General features: G+C 36.6%; 1 protein-coding gene across 1 annotated transcript in view; it reads right to left on the bottom strand.

Moving 5' to 3' along the window:
* LOC128703607 (uncharacterized) overlaps positions 1 to 17,992 on the bottom strand; it is a 224,095-nt gene that overhangs the window by 83,412 nt on the left and 122,691 nt on the right. The window contains exon 4 of the mRNA XM_070101205.1: positions 1,926 to 2,096. Within this exon, the coding sequence (XP_069957306.1) occupies positions 1,926 to 2,096 (171 nt within the window). The remainder of the gene's footprint in view (positions 1 to 1,925; positions 2,097 to 17,992) is intronic.

Genomic DNA, 17,992 nt, shown 5'->3' with positions numbered 1-17,992 from the left:
ATCCCTCCAAACTGCCAATATCCCAAACCCCTCCTTTAAAGTGCAGGCATTGTACTTCCCATTTCCAGGACTCAAGTCATATATATATATATATATATATATATATATATATATATATATATATATATATATATATATATATATATATATATATATATATATATATATATATATATATATAATTTCAACGAACCAGTCGTTCGTTGAAAAAAGTGAATGTATGTCGTTTCAGTGAATTGTATATACACTGAGAATTTGCTTTAAACTATGTCTTAAGGATTAATTAAAGTATCCTTGACTGGTGAAGTTCAGGTGATCTTCAGCCTTAATAACCTTAACATGCTCACAGGCTTTAAGACTATTAATTCAACTATATGTTACGTATTTTAAAAAACATAGAGAAATTAGACTTAATATTTTATAATTTAAAACAGAGGAGTTTGCTCAGTTAATTATAGTTATTTCTAAATAGTATAATGCAGTATAGAAAAATATTTGCTTAGCAGTTGCACATTGTTTAAGTATTATAGCGGAAATTAAACCACTTATTTTCTCCTATTATCTACCAACACCCAGTTCAGTATATTGTAATGTTTGTAACGGCTTGACAGCGCTCCTAGTTGCAACTGTGTCCCAGTACCCAACAATATCTTTCTGCCCTTCATAATTAATGTTCCTTCCTCCCTCCATAACATATCCAGTGGTCATTAATCTTTGTATCCTCTTGCAACACGCATCACGAAAATTTATTTCCAGTGATTTTGTGATTTTCGCAGAAGCTTCCGATCTATCAGTTACACGTGTCATTCTTTACACGGTATGCATCGACCAAGCATAAATTTAGAAACTGGATCAAATGAGCATGTATTTAGGAAGTAGAAAGCTTGTATGACTTAAAAAAAAGTACATTTACTACTAGTTCTACTGCTACTAGCTCCGGGAGAGCGAAACGTTCCCACATACACAAATAACCCGCACATAAAAGAGAGAAGCTTACGACGACGTTTCGGTCCGACTTGGACCATTTACAAAGTCACGGTATTGTGCCTGTTTTTGTTATTTACGTTCCCACATTATTGCTACTACTATTACTATTACTACTACTACAAATAATAATAATAATAATAATAATAATAATAATAATAATAACAGTAATAGCACCTCAACCATTCTCTCACCTTAATGCATGCATATTTTTTCCCTTCTATTGCGTTTGCTACATTAAAATAGTTAATGTCTGCAGGCGTAATATGACTGCAGTATGCAAGTGGGTTTCCCAGCTAGAAAAAAAAATGCTCCAGGAATTTACACGGCACAAATTTGCACTTAGTATTTTTTGGGGCAGTTATACAAACTTACCAAGATTTCATATATACGCAAAGCAATGTTTTTACACTTGAGTATACTGGCTAAGAGCTGTTGTCTCACCTCAGCGCTCATTTCAAAGCCTGGTTCTATGTAACGAATAATAAACCCTTGCCCAGGATTTCACCCACAACAGTGTGCTAACGCCTTAGGTACGTATTCCCTACTGGGTGTTAAACCACAACAGTAGTTTAACACCCAGATACCTGTGTACTGCTAGATGAGCACACCCAGGCACCAACACCCAGGTACCTGTGTACTGCTATATGAGCACACCCAGGCACCTGTTTACCGCTGGGTGAGCACACCCAGGTACTTTTTACTGCTAGGTGAGCACACCCAGGTACCTGTTTACCGCTAGGTGAACACACCCAGGTGTATTTGTTTACTTCTAGGTGAGCAGAGTCAACAAGTGTAAGGGAACATATTCAACGTATCCACCAGGCTTGAACCTATGTCCTTCAGATGTGTGAGAGACGCGCCAATACCATTTCAGGCATGATAGGTTAGGTTAGGTAAGGTTTGTCAATAAACAGGACAAGCTTAGGCATGATACTCACCAAGGTGTACATGTCGTGGTTTTCAGAGATGGTGGTGACTGTGCTCCAGGAGTGGTGGGTGAGGAAGGCTAATCTAGCAGCGTTGTGCGACGAATCTGGAGCCACCGTCCTGATGAACCGAGGGTACGACGAGCGGTCGCTCAACGCCGGCGACACTGACCCGAACGACACCTGAGACGACGGAGAAGAGAGAATTGTCATTTGTAAGGATCTGCACATATCTGAATTGTCGTTGACGCGGTAAATCCGTGCGGGTCATTCGATACGATTTGTAGATGGAGGATCGATCCTTCGTCCGCTAACCGTAGCCAAAATTCTGACGAGTGAGGCTCTTGGTGATCGTAAATACTAACTAGGACAGCATATGTAACCGGGCAGAAAGAGACTGTGTACTGTTATCCTTATCATCCTATATTTCCATAAGGAACTGTGCTAATTACTGTTGGTTTTCAATATGAATTGAATACGGTACGATTGTTTGTCGTTATTCCTTCCTAATAACTCTCTACTTTTGTTAATACTATTTGTATATGATAACACATAAGCCTAACATCAGTTATGCATCTTATTCAGTACTAACATTACTGCAAATGTATTAAATTTGCTTATATTTCATAATGTGCTAAATTCAGATATATCTCATATAATATTTTAGAGAACATTTTCACATTATAATTACGTTACAGAAGTGTTTAACCAATAAAAACTACTGATATTTGAAGATAGTGCAGATAATAGGGCAATCTAAGATGAGGAATAAATTATACACACAAAAAGATAGTTTTGATTTAAGACAATATCCCACCATCCCCACCAGAACGTTACGTACAATAGGCACGGGTTAACTAAACTGAAAAATTAATAAAATTCAGTGTGTACAAGAACACTCACTGACACAGCAACAGCACACCATACAGAAAGCCAGAGCTAATATAGTGTTACTAGCCAGGCCGAGGCAAATGAAGGTACAGGTGAATCGCAGCCCTAATGAACCAAGTGCTGGCTATATACCTAATAAATTTTGATTCCGCTGCAGTTACCATTTTGCCCAGTCCCACTTGGTTGGTCGGCTTCTGGGGTTGAAAGCCTATTCATTACACGAGGATTAAAGCTACATTTAATCTGTTCGCCACTAATCAAAAATACTTTAATCTCTAAAATAGATGTTTAAAGTAAATGATCAGCACCTGTCTGTATATATCCTGTCCTGGGCGCTGACATAGCAACTTGTATGACATGTTAACGGACGTCCGCGCTCCGTATCTGAAGACCAGAAAGTTATATGAAGACACAACTCTTGAAGGGAGAAACTTTCATTATCATGAGGCGCTGGGAAAAAAAATGGGAGTGGAAATGAGGTTATGCGAGATATTTCAATAATGAACTGATGAGAGGGAACTTAGGTGGTATGGAGAAAAGTGCATTAAATGGAGTTGTTATGCATCGTAGATAGTTATGTTTTGGGTCTACAGGCAAAAAAAAAAAAAAGTTTGTCTAGGTAACCAAAAAATAGGTTAGGTTAGGTTGGGATACATTTTTTCCCACAATATAAGTCTCCTTTGCACAACCTACTTAATTAATATTAAAGATTTTGCATAACAGCCTATCGCTCAGCTCAACACAGGAAGACCTCAACACCGTACTAAACCCACTATATAATACAATATTACGAGATAACTGACCTCTCCAGTGAATCACTTGGTCATCGTGAAGAACTTTTGATTCCCAACCTGATGAGTCTTCATTGTGATATTTAGAAGTGAGTTGTTGGTATATTCGTCAGCTAATAAATAGAACACGGCACTAAAATGCCAAAAATTTTCAGCAAATATTCTAAATTTGCCTGTAAAAGATGAAGAAATCATAGACTGTTAAATAATATATGATAAATGTATTCCCATAATTCCTTTTAGGCTCTTTTTTGTGTATCAATATGTTCCTGGCTCACCCTCCAAAGGATGAATTAGTGAGCACAATAAACTAGCCGTGTCGGAAGTAAATCCAAAAGCTCTAATGAGAGTAGCCGCTGAATGGCAATGTTGAGCGTATTGAGAAGTGAGCGCTGGCCTTCCTTTCCTAGAATTAGTGATGGTTGATTTAAAGCCTATCGAGTGGGGCCACTCACATGGGCAGGGCCTGGGATGAGTCTACTCACATAGGTGGGACCAGGGGGGTTGAGGTCTACTCACACTCAGGATTTAGAAAATTCTGAGATTGAACAGATTCAACGACGGCACTCTACAAACATCGTCACTTCCCTCACTATCAGACGTGGGGGGGGGGAAGAGGAGGGATGGGGGTTTGATGGAGGAGGAGGGTAGGGGGACTCAGTAGTAGGGGGTAGTTCTATGAGCAAATTTTACACTTCAGTGGGTGAAGAAATTTCTCATCAAGACGTAACAAAGGTGTGGAACTTCAATTTTTTCCTTGAACCTCTGGTGTGACCTCTTGTATGACCTCTGGTGTGACCTCTTGTGTGACCTCTTGTGTGACCTCTGGTATGACCTCTGGCCTTCACAATATATTTAATATCCTTACAAACTCAAGCCAGTTTTTGGTTAATGTTGCTCAAAGCATATTGACTATATGAGGGTCATTAAGGCCTCGTATATACACTTAGAGGTTGCTTAATAAATTAAAGTACTCCTGACTGGTGGTGAACAGGTTAAGTGCAGCCTTAATGACATTCGTGTAGTCGATAGGTTTTAAAACCCTATTAACCATACACACCTTTGCTTATCAGAGCTCCTCCGTCTGGCCTCAGTGCCCTATGGATGCTCCTTCGTCAAGTCTTGGTGTTCTGTAAGTGTTCGTTCCACCCTCAAAACTCAGTGCTCTATGGATGCTCCTTTATCTAGTCTTGGTGTTCTATGAATGTTCCTCCGTCAGGACTCTGTGCTCTATGGATGCTCCTTCGTCAAGTCTTGGTGCTCTATGAGTGTTCCACCGTCAGGACTCAGTGCTCTGAGAGCCGTAATTTAATCACGTCTATCCAGAAGCAGAGTCACTCAGCCACTACTAAAATCCAATAACTTGGCTCCAAGGGCTGGCAGGATCTTTACTTAAATGCATTTCATAGCCTAATGCACCTCCCGAGTGGGTTGCTTAAATCTGCCCACTGATCATCTGTTGTTGTTGCTGCTGTTGTGAATGCGTGCCCAGCACCAGTCTGTTGCTCTTGTCAGTCTGGAGACTGAACACCTCTCACTACTGTTGTAAATATGCGCACAACAGCTGTCTCTTGCTCTGTTGTCAATTACGACTCTTAGATTTCCGTAAGTAGGACTTAGTATTTACAAATGGTTATAACTATGACCATAATTTTTGAAGGGGGTGGACAGATAAGCCAGCGGAAGGCCTCGGTCAAATTACCAAAATTTCCAACGGCAGGTTATTATCTGAATAAAACCCGCGTCAGGAAATACTTGTCCTGTTTCCTGACGAACCTTACTTAATCTAACCTAAGGACTTAGTATTGTAATATACTATTGTCAATTGCTTTATTGTATTAGTACAATATCATATGGTGGCAATCAGATTTGATTAAAAAAATGGAAGACAGCGCCAAATCATTAACGCAAGAATTCTTCACTAGTATCTCCTTTGGAGGCAGTGGTAGTGATGACAGTGGTAGTGATGACAGTGGTAGTGATGACAGTGGTAGTGATGACAGTGGTGGCAATAATGTTGGTAATAAAATAAAAGCACTCTACATTAAAAGAACTTGTCAACTTCTAAATACTTTCTTGCCTTATGGTTGGTGAGGGCTCTCAGGGCTTGCACTGTGAGGGCTCTCAGGGCTTGCACTGTGAGGGCTCTCAGGGCTTGCACTGTGAGGGCTCTCAGGGCTTGCACTGTGAGGGCTCTCAGGGCTTGCACTGTGAGGGCTCTCAGGGCTTGCACTGTGAGGGCTCTCAGGGCTTGCACTGTGAGGGCTCTCAGGGCTTGCAATGCTCTATACACTGGGGATTTCGAGAGGCATTTCCGCCTTCCCCACTCTATACAATGTAGGGATTTCAAGAGGTCTTTCAGCCTTCACTGTATACACAGTAGAAGCTGAGAGTTGGGGTTGCCGGCCTCAAAGAGCCACAGCCTCAGTTGTGCTCTGAAGCCTAATCTGTCGTTTGATAGCAATACAGCCTCGACTAAACCTGACTTCTATCTCTCATTTTCGTTGAGGGTAAACGCAGCTTAAAATATAATGCCAAGTATATGCTTCAAGTCAAATTCTTTTTTACGAATGATACATTACATATTATAGGAATACTTATTCGAATTTTTTTTGAAGCTTTATCACATCTTATGATGAGAGATTACTTTTTTTTTTTTTTACTGCGTGAACAGGTAAGCCAATTGAAGGCCTCAGTCAAGTGGCCAAAAGTTTCGTGGAGTAGTAGGTCAGCATATGACTAAAAGTCTAAGTGTCAGCAAAAAAAAAAAATCGCATTCTGATACAGAAAATACTGCTAACATCACCTCGAAAAATCCTAATATACACCGAAGACAACTCCATTTTCAACATCCGGTAGAGATTTATCGACAAAAATAACTTATTCATGAATTATGAACCTTATTCTCTGGGAGAAAAATCTTATTGATTTCCTATAGAGCCTTTGTTCTCTGTCCAATAACAACTGAAAAATTTCTTATTAGTACGAAAATGTTGGCCCGACATCATATTGAGTGAGGTTTAGCATATAATGTCACGTGTCAGCCATATTAGACGTGAAGCTGCAATGATAACCACGTATTGGTTAAAAGACACGTGAGGAAACACTAGGGTATATTAGAAAATGTTTCACGCTTCTAACACGCATTCCCCAGGACCTACACTAATATGTCCAAGCGTTTTCTCACGTGTTTTCCTAAACCAGTTTGTCAGCATCTATTAGCAAGGGTTATACCATAACCACGAATACATACCAGTAGTCCATGTGTGTGAGATTTCTCCTATTTTAAGTTTCTAGGATGGTTATTGCTTGTTGTGGTGTTAGGTGAAGTAACCGCCAAGACAATAAGTCAAAATTAAAATTCTACTGCTTCTCCAAGCCTTTTGATAGATAAAAACTTGGGATTTCTGTTGTGAGGCGGAAAAACTGGGAGCCAACAGAATGATTCCCTTCAAACGGGGTAGGTGCTTTGATGCTATTAAATGGCTCTTTATCCAGGAATTTGGAGCAATACTTCCATTTCTTGAATCAAACCTGACTACCTCCTATTACCCAGGCTGTGACTCCTACAGGTAGGTAGACTCCAGGTAGTAGGTAGACTCCAGATGGTAAGTAGACTTGAGGTAGGTTCCCGAGCCAATGACAAGTCGTCGTAACATTAAGATCCGTGTCAGGACACTGTCCTTGTAAATATTATAAGTAAGATTATTATCAACTGCAGTCACTTGTGCAGTATTGGCGATAACAAGAGGTTACTTTCGCTACGTGGTGGAATTCTTATTTAATTTTTTGGTTAAATAATGTTACCTGGCTGCAGTCTAGGCTTAGAATAATGTTACTTCGCTGCAGTCTAGGCTTAGAATAATGTTACTTGGCTGCAGTCTAGGCTCAGAATAATCTTTGAATGGAAGGCATCATTATATTGCAAGAGTTATAAACAATGATCAACCTCATTAATTCACTACTTATGAATACAGATTCTGAATAAATTAATATTCATTTTAATTATTTGCCTAGTGCGGTTTCAAATATTATTGCATGAATATTTTTTTTATAGGGAAACAGGTGGTTTGTTGGTTGTTAGGTTTAAAACTTGTCTACTACACGAAGATCATTAAGGCTGCATATAACCTGTAAAACACCTGCGAATATATACTGAATATATACACCTCTCTGGTATATACGCCCCACTAGTATATACACTGCTGCTCTCTAGGCATTTACATCAAGGAAAAGATGCTCTAATTTAGCATATATGCAATGAAACCCAAATGTCTTACCAAGTAAATACTGTGAAAGGATTTGTAATTTTATTTTGGTACAGGTACACATAAATACAGTTACACAAATTATCATACATAGTAACATATGTGTAAAGTACCTAGGAACGAATAAGGTAGCCTATATTGTCTTAAAGTTAATAACAAACTAGAGATACTCCCTGACAAAATACAACATATAACAGGTGATTACATGGCTGTTGGATTTCCCAATTATAGTGAGTGACATCCTTAAAATATTCTGACTGTCCATTATAGAGCTGTCGATCACGAGTGATGCAATTTACACGAAGTTTCCCTTAAATATCGCTAAAACTAACGTTTTAATAGAAAACGTAAGCCAATAAAAAAAGTCGTGTTGTTCTCAGGTAAGGCAAGTAATAAACATTGAAATGATTAACGTTTCGTGGATGGTATCATATGAGTATGTAGTGTATAGGTATGATATTAACCTTGGTACCTGATACCAAAAAAAGTTAAAAAAGGCAAGCAACCTATATATATATATATATATATATATATATATATATATATATATATATATATATATATATATATATATATATATATATATATATATATATATATATAAATATATATATATATAAATATATATATATATATATATATATATATATATATATATATATATATATATATATATATATATATATATATATATATATATATATATATATATATATGCAATAAGATCACAGTAAACAGGTGATTTCAGAATATGCAAAACAACCACTGTGAAAGAATAGAGAAATTCCAAGCGCTTTCGTGACTACTCACATTATCAAGGAACTATGAAAGTAAAGCATCCAAGGAAGGTACATAAGGGGTCTGGCCAACACCTCACTATCAGATCCCACAACAGTTAAACACCTGACGCACGCCGGCACAACTGGACAGGTCCTTCGCACAACCCACCAACAAACTATTCTACCCAAGAAAATTTTAAAAATTATTATTTATCCAGTGTATTATTAAATTCTTCCCAAATTCTATTAATTATAAGTGGATCTAATTTATATAAACCAAAGGAAATATTCATATTATTGTCAAAACTGCTTTTTATGAAACAAGATTCAATTATATTCCTGTCGACCATGGACTTGCTTGATACTACTTTCTCAACTTTTTGAAAATCAATTGGATGGTTAAAATCTCTTACATGAATAAATAGAACATTGGAATCTTGTCCAGTTCTAATGTTATATTTATGTTGTTTTAATCTTAGTTCGAGATTTTTACCAGTTTGACCGTAATAAACTTTATCGCAAATTTCACAAATTAGACATTTTAACTGAAAATAGTGACTGGACAAAGCATGCTAATAACAATTTTGTAATTAACTTATCAGATGAAATTTTAGACAAAAATACAACTGCTGCTCTAGGTTTTGGCCTAAGTTTTGCAACTTCAAAAAAACTTAATAATGTTGAAATTGCAAAAGCCTTTCGTAACTTTGAAAAATTTTCTGATTTATCCTCTGATGAAATTAATATTAGTAAAGGAATGGTATATAGCTCTATGTTAAAACCAAACATTCCCAATTGCTCTCAAAGATTCTTAAGTCTTATGATACACTTAATAACAATAAAAATTTGCGCCTTACTAAAGCAGACAAAATAAATGCAATAGTAATTATGAAAGAAAATGATTACCAAGAAAAAATGAATAATCTCTTAGATGATACTGAAACCTATTCTAAACTTAGGAAAAATCCCCTAGAAACCGTTAACAGCAATTTCAATAAAACAATAAAACTTCTACTGAAAGGCAAAGATGAATTAGTCAAACAATTTACTTCCACTAATCCATCTTTACCTTACATGTATGGACTAATAAAAACACACAAACCAGGGAATCCAGTCAGACCAATTATTAGCTCCATAGGGTCAGTTTCATATAAATTATCCAAATGGCCTGTTGATATTTTGAGCCCTATTGTTGGCAAAATTTCTAACTTTAATGTTAAAAACAACATAGACTTAGTTGATAAATTAAGCTCCTTGACTGACTTAAATGATTTTAACATGGTTAGTTTTGATGTTACTTCCTTGTTTACGAAAGTTCCTGTTGATGATTTATTAAGTTTCTTATCTGAAGAACTCGTTAACTATGATTTACCATTGTCAGTTCCTACTATCATTAAACTTATTAAACTTTGCATTGTTGATGCAAAATTTGTATTTAATGATAAGTTTTACACTCAGAAGTTTGGTATGGCAATGGGAAATCCTCTTTCACCTGTTCTTAGTAACCTATACATGGAATTTTTTTAAACAAGGTTGCTTAACACAATCCTCCCTAATAGAGCTAAATGGTTCAGATATGTTGATGATATTTTGTGTCTTATGCCCAAAAATGTAGATATACACCATTTCCTTAGAAAACTAAATAGCTTAGCCCATTCTATAAACCATACTGTTGAGTTTGAAGAAAATAACTCATTGCCTTTTCTAGATGTTTTAATTATTAAGGGTAATAATGAATTCAAATTTAAAATTTACAGAAAACCTACAAATAACTGTTCCTATGTCCACTATTATTCTTCGCATCAAGATAGAGTCAAACTCTCTGTTTTCTCATCAATGTTTTTGAGAGCTTTACGAATTTGTAGTCCTGAGTTCATAGATGAGGAAATATCCAAAATTTATGAAATAGGTAATGATTTAAAATACCCAAGAAATGTAATTGATAAATTTTTTAAAGTTGCTAGAAATACTTTTTACAATCCAAAAAGGGACAACCAGCCTCATTCAACTAGAAATATGTTGGTTCTCCCTTACCATGAAAACTTGGTTGATATGCCTTCTCTTCTTAAGACTTTTAATATTAAAGTTGTATTAAAAAATCTTGATACAGTAAAAAAACTTTTGATAAAGAATTCCCCCCAAAATGCTGATGGATGTGTCTATAAGATTCCTTGTGAAATTTGCGATCAAGTTTATTACGGTCAAACTGGTAAAAATCTCGAACTAAGATTAAAACAACATAAATATAGCATTAGAACTGGACAAGATTCCGATGCTCTATTTATTCATGTAAGAGATTTTAACCATCCAATTGATTTTCAAAAAGTTTTGAAAATCAATTGGAAAGTAGTATCAAGCAAGTCCATGCTCGACAGGAATATAATTGAATCTTGTTTCATAAAAAGCAGTTTTGACAATAATATGAATATTTCCTTTGGTTTATATAAATTAGATCCATTTATAATTAATATAATTTGGGAAGAATTTAATAATACACTGGATAAATTACAATTTTTAAAATTTTCTTGGGTAGAATAGTTTGTTGGTGGGTTGTGCGAAGGACCTGTCCAGTTGTGCCGGCGTGCGTCAGGTGTTTAACTGTTGAGGGATCTGATAGTGAGGTGTTGGCCAGACCCCTTATATACCTTCCTTGGATGCTTTACTTTCATAGTTCCTTGATAATGTGAGTAGTCACGAAAGCGCTTGGAATTTCTCTATTCTTTCACAGTGGTTGTTTTGCATACACACACACACACACACACACACACACACACACACATATATATATATATATATATATATATATATATATATATATATATATATATATATATATATATATATATATATATATATATTTTATATATATATATATATATATATATACATATATATATATATCTTTCTTTCTTTCAACACACCGGCCGTATCCCACCGAGGCGGGGTGGCCCAAAAGGAAAAACGAAAGTTTCTCCTTTTACATTTAGTAATATATACAGGAGAAGAGGTTACTAGCCCCTTGCTCCCGGCATTTTAGTCGCCTCTTACAACACGCATGGCTTACGGAGGAAGAATTCTGTTCCACTTCCCCATGGAGATAAGAGGAAATAAACAAGAATAAGAACTAGAAAGAAAATAGAAGAAAACCCAGAGGGGTGTGTATATATGTGCTTGTACATGTATGTGTAGTGGGACCTAAGTGTAAGTAGAAGTAGCAAGACGTACCTGAAAACTTGCATGTTCATGAGACAGAAAAAAGGACACCAGCAATCCTACCATCATGTAAAACAATTACAGGCTTTCGTTTTACACTCACTTGGCAGGACGGTAGTACCTCCCTGGGCGGTTGCTGTCTACCAACCTACTACCTAGGATATATATATATATATATATATATATATATATATATATATATATATATATATATATATATATATATATATATATATATATATATATATATATGAATGAATGATAGCTCTAGGCCTTTCGTGTTGCAATCAACACATGAGAAGCTTGCAATGTTGCAGGAATAGAGTAGGAACTCCAGGAAGGTCTGTTCATGTGAATGGCTCTCCCAAGGGACAGCCATTCATCATAATTATGATTTGAAATTTTCATAGTGGCGTGTGTCTACTGATCTGTGCCCTCGATACATAACACTCATCTGAAGATAGCATCATGGAAAAGGAATAACACCTTAACACGAAGGTTATACACCGAGTACTGACGCCATAACCTGATAACGACATTATTTATTATTATTATTATTACTATTATTATTATTAAATAAGTCTGATAACGAGCAAAATACATGGAAATTACACAAGAGGAAAAACATAAAATGACAATGAAAGCGAATAAACATACAAACACGAAGCAGGAATCAAATTATCCTGACATGGGACTTAATCTTTCGACGACCCGTTTGATTCCTGCTCTTAATTATTTTTATGCGGCCGGGGGGGATGGGTTCAAAACAGAATAGCAGAAATCATACAGGTCGTCGAAAGATGACGGCCCGTGTTCAGGACTCTGTCCTAACGAATATCACACAGAAGAGAAACCCGGCACCGGAAAAATCAACAATTAGGCATTAAAAACACTTATTGACAAAAAGGAAGCTGAAAGAAAACAAACCAGTTAACAAAACAATTAAACATAGGATAAGCTGCAAAGAAAAAATAATAGCCAGGAGGATTTACAGAAGTAAAAGTTCACCTCAACATTTTTTTGGATTGGCTAACGAAAGTTGCCAGTTTGCAGAGCAAGACTTCATTCTGCCGACCTTTCGCTCATATATACGATGGGAGGTGTATGTCTTTCAGAATATTTACTCTAATTCCTTTTATAGGGATTAAAGTATTCTTAACTGGTGGTGAACAGCTGGTCCTCGTGTAGTCAACAGGCTATTAGCCATATTAACCATCACTGCATAACTTTATTGAGACTTAATGACTCTCGAAACTGAGCAAAATGTCTGCAAACTTTTACTTTACCTACAATCTTTCAACATCAAACTGCACTCCAGAACCACTATTATTAGAGTCAACTGTCAGTGTACGTAATGTTGTTGACGACCAACTGAATTACAAGTTACAACTTGACTAACTCCTTGATGGAGGGGTTTTAAAATGTCGCTTAGGCTGTTTCTTCAAAACGTCTCCCGTCTCCTCCACTGACGCGTCGAGCATAATTTTCTCTCGGGTAAAGTGCTCTGGGAGGAAGCCACCACAGACTCAACCACCTGTCTTAACCCTTCAAGAGGAGGTGCCGTCATGAATAAGACTCATGAGTAACACCTGTGTATCTTCCGTGGTGAGCTGTTTCACCAAACAGTGGCTTTTTCAATCCAATACAGGGAATAAATACTGGAGACGGTAGAAAGAATGGATAGGTAATTTTGAGGTGTTCAACATGGTAATAGGTGGCCAGTCCCTCAGCCCTGACAGGTGTTTAGTACCTAACACAGATCTTAAACGAATATTTAACGTAACGTTACATATGTACCAAAATTTGTATGCCCCTCGGTGTATATATAGTGAGAAGTTGCTTTCTTTTTTTTGTTTAAGGGATCAAGGAATTTTTGACTGGTGATGAACAGGTTACATGTACCCTTAATTTCCCTAGTGCAGTGGATAGGCTTTAAAACCCTATTAACCTAACAAACGTAACCTAATCCTTAAAAGGTGTCTTGATGAAAGCGAGGGGCTCTTAATCCGTAATGACGATAAAAGCAAACTGCATTCATTAAGAGGAGAAATAACTGGTATTGTCTCAGAGGTCGTTGGAGAGGGTACTCACATCATGCTTGGCTGTTAAGGAAGTCATGTCTTAGCTCATTCACTTCTTTTTTATCACACCTTCAAATGAGTGTTATACTCTTTGATGTTTTATGTTCATTGCAGCCTCGCAGTCTGCCGATTTGATCACATTTAATGGTCACTTCGATGCTTAGTCGCCACATTTGTGCCGTTTATAACTATTGTAGAGAAAAATAACGTGACAGCACTAGCACTTTACATGATTGTAATACCACTACTACTACTACTACTACTACTACTACTACTACTGCTACTGCTACTACTACTACTACTACTACTACTACTACTACTACTGCTACTACTACTACTACTACTACTACTACTACTACTAATAATAATAATAATAATAATAATAATAATAATAAAAATGAGTAGAACAAAATTCTTCAAACATGGCTACCCAGAGTGCTTCGTACACCTTAAGTTATGCAAAGCCAACAAAAACTGATCTAAAATGGATAATTTGCTTATAGCAGATGAAATTTCAATTGTGAATATGTACCCAGATGTTCTGTTTATCCTCTAGGAGCCTAGTTCCTAGGTCTCTTGTGTATCCTGTTCCTGAGCTACCACCCACAAGATGTACGTTATATGGGTGCACCATAAACTAGCGGCTTCTCCGGGAAAATCTAAATGTAATGTGTTGTGAATCTTTAGAAGACTCTAACAAATCCTCAACATTTAGTTAGTTATATAGTGAATTTCAAACATTTAAGTAAAATCTATCCAATTTTAAAGTACTAAAATCGTGCAACACGGTGATATTTTATTAATCATTATGTATGTTAAATAACTAGTGTTCCTAATAAATATATCAAGTACTCAGTACTGGAATACAAATCACTTGATAAATTGATTTTTAGTAACGGGTCATCTATACGATGAAGAACTAGGTCAGGTAACACTTGTTCTTTTATCTTGATAAAAAGTGCATAATGACATCAGCGCGCCATCTTATGATTACGATCCGTATCAGGATGCACTTTCCCTGTTTTTCTGACAAATAAAACAACTGAGTATAAATATTTTCAAAGAGATGGACCAGTAAGCCAGCGGAAGGCCTCGGTCAGGTGACCAAAAGCTCCAGTGGCAAGTCATAATATAACTAAAGACCCGCGTTAGGAAACATTTGTAACGTAGCTTGACAAATTTTTCCTAACCTAATTGTTTAATAAATATATATCTGGAATGATGTTAGCTTTAGTATATAATTTGTTAACAAATTATATACCAACCATAATTCAAGATAATTAAATATTGGAATGGTAGATATGCTGTTAATTTTAAGACGTCGACGACGAAGAATTTATTTGAATTATTGAGCCGTGGGGTTAGTGTCAGAATAACCCTTGAAAGCCACTTATTGTGATTTTATTTCCTTGAGATCCATTGCTTCTCTTCCCTGGGTTACAACCTACATCAGTAGGTTAACACCCAGGTACCTATTTAGTGTAAGACAACAGGGAATACATCATATTCATGTAACCTTTCCACAAGTTACAGAAACCTGATGAGCGATACAACACAGCCTCTTAGACACGTTCTGTCCTTCTCAAGTTATTGATAAAAGTAACCAACACCTTGAAGACTGAATTCTTGCACCCCGACGCCACACACCCCAGATCTTTACTGGGCGGATAAAGTACTTCTTTTATTTATTCCACATACATTATTGATTGTATATCATACTGACAAACTGATGAATAAGACACACGTTAAACACTTTGGGTTCTTTATTGCATAACCATCCATTAGGTCATGACTATCCTATAATCCATAGCTCCATATGCTATAGCCAAATAGCATCCCTTAGCTGATCTCCTTCCAAGATTATTCATTTCTCATTAAATCTTCAGAGTTCATCTTGGTAAATCCGCCCTTATTCACCTGATCTCTAACATGAATATCCTAGCTTTCTCAACTAGGAGAATCATCTCCAAAACTTTCTCGTGTATAAAAAGCTTTAGCCAGGGAATATTCTCAGAAAAGGTATAACTCCTTTGAGTGTTTATTCTGTCAAAGGCTTCAGGAAATTCGGTTAACAATGAAAGTCAGAAGTGACAGTGTAATTATTTATTTGTGGTTATATGGGGAGAGCAATGCTCGTGGTGTATCATCTTTACTAAAATATTTGAACAACCATATCCCAGAATGCTTCCCACAGCAGTCCATTAACAATCAGGTACTTATTTACTGCTACGTGAACAGAGATGAAAGAGGCTTATGCATATGTCTTCCCAGCCCGTCAACAAAAGTAACCTGACATTGTGTTACTAATGACATAAAAGTTAGCTAGTCATTTATCGCATTTACTCCAGTCACCTGAATAGGAACATAGATTATTTCATCGAGCCCCAGGACATGGGTGGTTTATAAAGCTTGAAGCCTATCGACTAAACGAGGGTCATTAAGGCTACATGTCAAGAATATTTTAATCCCTAAAATACGGATTAAAGTAAATTCTGAGTGTATATACAGAGAGATATACACCCTTCGGTGTTTATGATCGACACAGAGCACCGACCCAAAATATTACTGGAAGGTCGCAAATCAAAGAGTACGCATAAATGCCAATCTTCTTCAGAATACGTCCTCCTGATGACCATGAGTGTGTTCTAAACCGTGGTGTGTTGGTTCAGTTAAGTTAGAAGTTATCATTGTTGTCACTCTTGTAATGTTATTTTAGTAATATCTGTTGTCATTTCGTTACGTTGATTCAGTGATCTGCATTGTCACTATTAGTTACATGCTTGTAATTGTCACCTCATCGTTTCTCGTGCTTGTGCCGAGATTATTGATAGAATGTTCTATGTGCTATATTCTAATCGTAGTATCTGGTCTAATATTGAGCACTAGGTTGCAATGATGGTGTAAGAATGTTGTGTTCTAAATACATTAGAACGAAAATGCATACAGTCCTTCAATAAACTTCACTAAGCTGACCAAAATCTCCAGTGTCGGGTCACCATGTGACTAAGACCCGCGTCAGGAAACAGTCTTGTTTCCTGACGAATCTTACCTAACCTGCTGACCGATGGTAACTGCATTCATATATATATATTATAATATTAACAGGACAGCGTTAAATCCTCAAGGGATTAACATCATCTGGATAATGTGAGGCAATCAAGTTTGAGCTAAAGTAAAGGGAAGATCCAGTTCCCTTCCTTCCTGAAGGATAACCACACTCGGATTTTATTTTATTTTCCCAGGCAACAAAATATTTCCCACAGGTTCAACTGTTATTCACTGTGTGCTCTACACTGTCACGCTGTGTCAGGTGCCTTGTCTGCTTCCTGACATGTTTCATCACTTGTTTTGACCAGCGTTTCATTTCTCGTTCAATCGTGAGTGTTGCTGTGCCACACAAACATGAGTTTATTTGTTCCGGCTGCTACTTGGCTCTTCCCTTGTGTTGTTAATGCAAATTTTTTTTTACAGAGAAAAATTCTCTCAGGAGAAAGGTAGAAGAGTGCCAGCGTCGACCCATACCATCCCCAGGTGGTTTGTTCTGCATTCTTAAGATCTTAAGATCATCTGTTTGCGATTATACTGCATATATACATACACACCCATATTAAGTCGTAGCAAACAACAATGAATACACAGGATGGACAGGAAGGTGCAAATCGTGGTCCATAAATTCACAGGCCCAACGCTCTACCGTGTGTGTGTGTTTCAACATTAATTGCAATAATAATAATTATATATATATATATATATATATATATATATATATATATATATATATATATATATATATATATATATATATATATCATCTCAAAAAAGTAATAAATCATTTAAGGTTGAACATTGTTTCGACCAGTTAACATGGGTAGCTGCCTCTCCCTGGCACAGCTCCCGTCATCCCACAACACAAACACCAATCGCACACACCGTCACATCATATCAGCAATCGCTTCACAGGTTCCAGGCTTCAATCTCCTCATTCCTCTCGCCACATATGGCGAAATTCCCGCAGCTTTGCCAGTCCTAGTGGAAAGCTGAACGTGTGCCCCATGT

Source organism: Cherax quadricarinatus, chromosome 76 (genome assembly GCF_038502225.1).
Source record: "Cherax quadricarinatus isolate ZL_2023a chromosome 76, ASM3850222v1, whole genome shotgun sequence".
In the NCBI taxonomy this organism is placed as follows: domain Eukaryota; kingdom Metazoa; phylum Arthropoda; class Malacostraca; order Decapoda; family Parastacidae; genus Cherax; species Cherax quadricarinatus.
Note: the sequence above shows the minus strand (reverse complement) of the source record. Positions and strands in the feature narration are given on the sequence as shown.